The sequence below is a fragment of the Podarcis tiliguerta genome, assembly GCF_965153285.1.
Source record: "Podarcis tiliguerta genome assembly, chromosome: 4".
Classification (NCBI taxonomy): domain Eukaryota; kingdom Metazoa; phylum Chordata; class Lepidosauria; order Squamata; family Lacertidae; genus Podarcis; species Podarcis tiliguerta.
Genome location: NC_139537.1, coordinates 1,210,906 through 1,217,569, shown reverse-complemented (window position 1 = coordinate 1,217,569; position 6,664 = coordinate 1,210,906). Strand labels below are relative to the sequence as shown.

The following is a 6,664-nucleotide window of genomic DNA, read 5'->3' as shown; positions in this document are numbered from 1 at the left end:
TGTATATTATATATTTATACAAAAAAACCCCTAGGTGTTTCATCTTCTGTCAGGAGCTCGTTCTACACTCGAGTAGGACCCTGGCAGAGACACATGCCCGACTGGCATGTTCTCTCCCTCCTGGTTGATCGTTCGGGAGCTTCATTAGCTTTCTTCAGCCCAAACATCACAGTGACCGATGCCAACTGACACTTGGCACACTTAGGGCTCTGCAGAGTCTTCACAGCTTGTGTAACAGAGCTCAGCAACTCAGCATTTTGGCTAATCAACTTTATTTACATATAAACAGACGGGGAGCACTGCAACATGGCTCCCTCTCTCTCTAGCATCAGACAGCAAAGAGAAAAAGAACAATAGTCCCACTTCACAGAACACAGTAACACAAACATCCTGTCTCCGTCACTTCCCACTCTGTGGAGTCAAAACATACACCTTCATGCAATAGAAAAAAATCCCATGACTGCAACCATGGAGCAGGAATTCTAACAGCCCACACTAGTGAGGCTGAGTTGTTGGTTACTGGGGCCAGAGGTCAAACAGCCATGTTCAAGGCAAAATAAAACCTAAAGTAGGTATTCAAAGCAATGTAATTAAAAGCGAACTAAAATATTGCTACGTGCCACCCCAGTCTCCAAGCATGAGTCAAAGGGTTTCTGCTCTGCTGTGTTTTATTGACCTCCCTTAGGAATGTTTCATTAAAGATAATTGTTTAAGATCATTGTTTTGCTAAATGTCCTCTGTATACTTGACATTCCTTTGCAATGTCTTATTCTAAAATATTGTTTTGAGTTTGGGGTGGGTGGCTTGGCCCGTGTGATGCTGGAGAGAGTCCCTTCTAATTCCCATGTTTCCTGTGTGGGTATGATTAGTTTATTACAAGTTCAGCCATTATTTATCAAAGGAATCTTCTGTCCATGGTTTGTAAGCCAAACCAGGGAGGCTTGGATTTCTGCAAAAAACCCAAGTTTATGGAGGTGGAATAAAATTGGACGAAAGTGTGTAAAAAAAAATTACGGTAATCCTTTGCTGAAGGAGCCAGGCAGCTTTCTGGGCCAGCGAATGGCCTGAGGGCGCAAGGAAGGCGCTTGCTCTGCGCCCGAGGACACCTGGCTGGCAGTCAGAAGGACAAAAGCCACAGGGGGAGCGGCTGCTTCCAAGCCTGGGACTGGGGGGGGGGGGGACCAAGACCTTGTGGGGTGCAGTGCTATGAGCCCCTCCAGCCTATGCTCAGCTTGTAGATATATATGGAAATAAAAGCAGATTTTTAAAAGGGACCCCAGTCTCCTCTGACCTTCAATCCAAGGAATATGAATTCTTGGTAAGCGCCTGAAACTCATGGAGTCCTGCACATTTTGGAGATTGGGGTGGCGGTTAGCAATATTTTAAGGTAAATGGACCCCTGACCATTAGGTCCAGTCGTGGCCGACTCTGGGGTTGCGGCGCTCATCTCGCTTTATTGGCCGAGGGAGCCGGTGTACAGCTTCCGGGTCATGTGGCCAGCATGACGATGCCGCTTCTGGCGAACCAGAGCAGCGCACAGAAACGCTGTTTAACTTCCCACCGGAGCGGTACCTATTTATCTACTTGCACTGGTGTGAACTGCTAGGTGGGCAGGAGCAGGGACCGAGCAACGGGAGCTCACCCCATCGCAGGGATTCGAACCGCCAACTTTCTGATCTGCAAGTCCTAGGCTCTGTGGTTTAACCCACGGCGCCACCTGCGTCCCTTAGCAATATTTTAGTTCCCTCTAAATTATGTTGCTTTGAATGCATTCCTTAGATTTTATTTTGCCAGTTATTTTCATCGATTTCCCATAATTTTTAACAAGTTGTCACCAAATGAATACAAATTCAATACAGATTTTAAAGCTGCCTTCTCTCCCACCCCCAAATTCCCCCTCTGTTTTCCCGACTCCTTCACTCCTTCACTTCACGTCCACTTTCCTCCAGGCAGCGTTGATGAGCTGCTTCTCTTCGCCCGTCCAGGGCACCATGATGGATGCCTGTGGGCTGGGACAGGGTTACCAGATGTCCCCGTTTCCCGGGGACAGTCCCCGGGTTTGCAAATAAGTCCCTGGACAAATTCCATTCCCGGAATGTCCCCGGATTTCATCTAATGTCCCTGGGAAACGCAGCAGCGGCAGTCTCAGCAGCCTGGAGCAGTTGGCTCTGGCTGGCTTCAGGAGCTGCTGGGAAGTCCCCATAAGATGGTGGTGCAGGGGCTCCAAGATGCAGCTTCCAGGCAACACGCTGACCGAGCCTCACAGCCACCGCCACTCTCAGCCCTCCGTCTCCGCCTTCCATGCCTGACCCACCACACACCGCTTCACCACCACCACTGAGCTGGGCTGAGCTGGAGCTCCTTCCAGGGCTGGAGCCTTTTATACCCGGGGCCAAAGCTCCTCCTCCTCCTCTGGGGCCCAGCTTGGTGGGGCTGGGAAGCAGGAGGGGGGAAGAGGCTGGTCGTGGGGTGTGGTGCCCTGGCAGGAGGCCCCAGATAGCTGCTTCTCTCTAGAAGACATCAGGCCCCAGCTGCTCTCTTTATCATCTCCTCGCAAGCAGCAGGACCAGGACTGAGCACACAGCCCAGGAGACTCCCTGGAAGCTCACACTCCGAGAGCCAATTTGCAGGGGCAAAACACACCCCACAGATCTCATGTGGCATTTAGACCCATTGCACAGATGAAGGCGCAATGGGAGCCACAAGGGAAATGTCCACAATGACTCAAACCCAGAGCTTCCCTCAATGAGCCTCCAAAAAGGGGGTGTCTACGATTGGCAGGATGCCGGGGGAAGAGGGGCTGGAGTCTGGCTTGAAAGAGGGGGGCAGTGATCTGTGGGGAACAGTCGGGAGGCAAGAGGCGGAGGCAGGGGACGCTTCAGAGCTGGAGGAAGAGGAGGAAGAGGCAGGCCAGGGGCTTCCCCACCTTCTCCTGAACCTCCGTCTCCCAGAACCAGGAGGGGACTGAAGAGGGAAGAGCAAAACAAGAATTATTGGGGGGTATTATCCTTGCAATTTTCACCCAGAGACAGGACGGAAAGGGCTTCCCTTGCAGTTCGTCTCAATACCTGGCTCTCGTTCTGGCATGGATTGTGGAAGGCAGGGAGGCGCTGAGTGCAAAAGCACTTTGCCTGCCAAAAAACCTCCTGTGCCACCATTAAGAAGCAGAGGTTCTCTTGTTAATTAGAGCTTAATTGGACTAAAGTACAGGTGCGTGCTAGAAAAGATCAGATCATAAACTGCAAAACAGAACCAGCGGCAAGGTTGTTAAAGTTGGAACTTGAATCATTGGAAATTAATAAAAATGATTGAACAAAAGGAATAAGAAGAGGGAAGATTGCCCTGAAGCCACCCCCCACTGGTGCTCAATGGTTCCTCTTGAGGGACAGAGGACAGAGAAGCCCCCCCCCCACTTTCCTAGCCCACTGCCAGCCAGCTAACAGGAGGCATCTTCACCCCCACTCCCATCCCCTCCCTCCGTCCCAGAGAAGGAGACACAGGAAACCAGGTCAGATTGCAGAGGGAGGATTTATTAGAGGGTCAAGCGTCACATGGGGGCTGGAAGGGGTGGCCCCCACCCCACCCGGTGGGTGGCGAGAGCAGAAGGAGGCGGCCGCTTCTCCCTGGGGGTGTCTCAGTGGTACCGGCGGGCCAGAGCATGAGCCACCACCTTGACCAGCTTGTGGAAGGCATGGTGGTAAGCAGGGGTGAATTCCTTCCCAAAGCGCGCGGCCATCATGGTGATGAGGACCTCGCCCAGGAGCTGGAAGAGAAAAGAGGGGGGTGACTCCTTCCGCCAGGGGGCCCGTGTGCGGAACGCCCTCTCCCCACAACCCCCACCCCATGCAGCCACAGCTGGCGGCTGTGGGGTCAAGCCCAAAGGCCAGCTGGGATGGATGAAGGGGTTTGGGGTCCCCTGGAAGGAGGCCAGTCCAGGAGGCACCAGACAGAACCCCACACCGTCCCAGGCTGGCATTGCCATGCCAGGAGAGGTTTGGTGCCAAGAAGCAAACTGGCCCCTGCCAGGGGCCTCCTGGGCTCGGCCTCTGCTAGCCGGACAGATCCTTGCTTGACCAGGGGCCAGTCAGAAGGAGGAAGGGCAAAGGCCCACAGGCTCCATTTGAAGGGCCAGAAGGCAAGAGAGTCCATCGAGTTGCCCTTCTTTCCGAGGTAAAGGGGTCGGCTTGCTCAGGGCGTGGCTGAAGGTGCCCACGGATGAGGGGAGCCCACGCTGACTCGCCAGGAGATGACGCCACGAGGATTGTGAAAGATAGCCAGCAACTCTCCCCTACTTGGGTATGTGGGTTTAGTTAAAATTCATTGATTTATATCTCTACATCGCTGCTCCATAAAAAATGCATCACATAAAAATAATACGGTAAAATCACACAAAGTTCAAAACAAGTTAAACGCATGAGAAAAGAGAAGGCTGGAACTTGTTTTCTGGTGCGCAAGAGGGCAGGATCCGAACCAATGGATTTAAACAACAAGAAAGGAGATTCCCATTAGATACTAAGAGAAACTTTCTGAAGATTAGGAGCTTTTACGGACTCCTTGGAAGACTCTCCTTCACTGGAGGTTGTTAAGCAGAGGGTGAGGAGCCGTCTGTCATGAGATTCCCTCAGGGGGTTGGACTAGATGTCCCTCGGGGTCCCTTCCAACAGAACAGTTCTATGATTTGTGTGTGGGGGTTGTGACCCTGCAGAGGGGACCTCAGGCACCCACCCCACCCCCGCCCTCCCCCAGGCAGCCCTTGGGGGCAGGCAGGCTCACCCCGAAGTTGACGGGGTCCACGTGGAGCTTGTCGCAGTGCAGCTCGCTCAGCTTGGCAAAGGTCTCCTTGATCTTGTCGAGGTCCTTGATGGCCTCTCCGAAGGAGGCCAGGACCTTGTGGCCGTGCTGCTTGACTTTGGCGTTGGCACAGATGGCGGCAGGGCTGGAGAGGTCCCCAAAGTGAGTGAATAATCTCTGGGTCCAGGGGAAGACGATCAGCATGCTGGAGAGAAGGAAGGAAGGAAGGAGAAAGAAGAAGAAGAAGAGGAGGAGGAGTTTGGATTTGATATCCCGCTTTATCACTACCTGAAGGAGTCTCACAGCGGCTAACGTTCTCCTTTCCCTTCCTCCCCCACAACAAACACTCTGTGAGGTGAGTGGGGCTGAGAGACTCGAGAAGTGTGACTGGCCCAAGGTCACCCAGCAGCTGCAGGTGGAGGAGCGGGGAATCAAACCCGGTTCACCAGATTACGAGTCCACAGCTCTTAACCACTACACCACACCGGGAGAGGCATGGATGGCCATTCTCCAGGTGGAAAGAGGAGAGCCTGCCCAGCCTGCACAGAGAGGCAACCACCCCTGGCCTTACCAGGTAAGGACCTCCCCACCCATGGCGGCCACGTCCACTTTGCTCCAGCAAGTGTTGATGAGCTGCTTCTCTTCGGCGGTCCAGTGCACCATGATGGCTGGCTGTGAGCTTCTCTCGGCTGCTGGAGAAAACCTTCTGGGCTGAGCTGGAGCTCCTTCCAGGGCTGGAGCCTTTTATACCCTGGGCCACAGCTCCTCCTCCTCCTCCGGGGCCCAGCTTGGTGGGGCTGAGGGGCAGGAGGGGGGAAGAGGCTGGCCGTGGGGTGTGGCGCCCTGGCAGGAGGCCCCAGATAGCTGCTTCTCTCTAGAAGACATCAGGCCCCAGCTGCTCTCTTTATCATCTCCTCGCAAGCAGCAGGACCAGGACTGAGCACACAGCCCAGGAGACTCCCTGGAAGCTCACACTCCGAGAGCCAATTTGCAGGGGCAAAACACACCCCACAGATCTCATGCGGCATTTAGACCCATTGCACAGATGAAGGCGCAATGGGAGCCACAAGGGAAATGTCCACAATGACTCAAACCCAGAGCTTCCCTCAATGAGCCTCCAAAAAGGGGGTGTCTACGATTGGCAGGACGCCGGGGGAAGAGGGGCTGGAGTCTGGCTTGAAAGAGGGGGCAGTGATCTGTGGGGAACTGGGCCAGTCGGGAGGCAAGCGTCAGAGGCAGGGGACACTTCAGAGCTGGAGGAAGATGAGGCAGGCCAGGGAAGGGCCAGGGACGTCCACACCTTCTCCTGAACCTCTGTCTCCCAGAACCAGGAGGGGACTGAAGAGGGAAGGGCAGAGGGAGCTTCCGTGCAGGCGCAGTCTCTGGCTGTGAGGAGCGTAAACGGAGGGAGGGAGAGTCGTCCCTGTTGTTGCAGCTGCTCCACGGAGCGCAGACCTGGGAAGAGCTGCATCCTAGCGAGTGTTATATTGGGCAAGAAAGAGCTAGCTCTCTGCCATGTGCCATCCTTGGGCTGGGAAGAGCCCCTGAGCCAGCCATGCCAGTTCCATGGAAGGAAACGGAGCTGGGAGTGGATGGCTCTCAAGCACCGAGAGACTCCAGAGCTGGAGAAGAAGGTCTGTGAATGTTCACAGTTGGCTCTCTGCTGTGTGTCTCTTGTTGAGCATGAAGGGCAGCCCTTGGAGCTTCATGGAGAGATCATTTATTTATGACCCACCCTTCCTGCAAGGTCCCAGGAGGGGCTGCAAGCTCAAGGCGCCTTCTCGGTAGTGGCCCCCGCCCTGGGGAACGCCCTCCCACCAGATGTCAAGGAAATAAACAACTGTGCGACTTTGAGAAGACATCTGAAGGCAGC

General features: G+C 54.3%; 1 protein-coding gene across 2 annotated transcripts; it reads right to left on the bottom strand.

Moving 5' to 3' along the window:
- Window positions 1–3,509: 3,509 nt before the first annotated feature.
- On the bottom strand, window positions 3,510–5,662 carry LOC310675818 (hemoglobin subunit beta-1-like). 2 transcript variants are annotated; one of them, XM_083436935.1, is made up of 3 exons: window positions 5,363–5,662; window positions 4,774–4,996; window positions 3,510–3,763 (listed from the first exon to the last, which is right to left on the bottom strand). In XM_083436935.1, the coding sequence occupies exons 1-3, from the start codon at window positions 5,452–5,454 to the stop codon at window positions 3,635–3,637; spliced, it is 444 nt and encodes a 147-aa protein (XP_083293061.1). In that variant the 5' UTR covers window positions 5,455–5,662; the 3' UTR covers window positions 3,510–3,634. The 2 variants fall into 2 exon arrangements, with proteins under 2 accessions (XP_083293061.1, XP_083293062.1); XM_083436936.1 differs by having other exon boundaries at window positions 3,510–4,634; window positions 4,699–4,996; window positions 5,363–5,522.
- Between the last annotated feature and the right edge of the window lie 1,002 nt (window positions 5,663–6,664).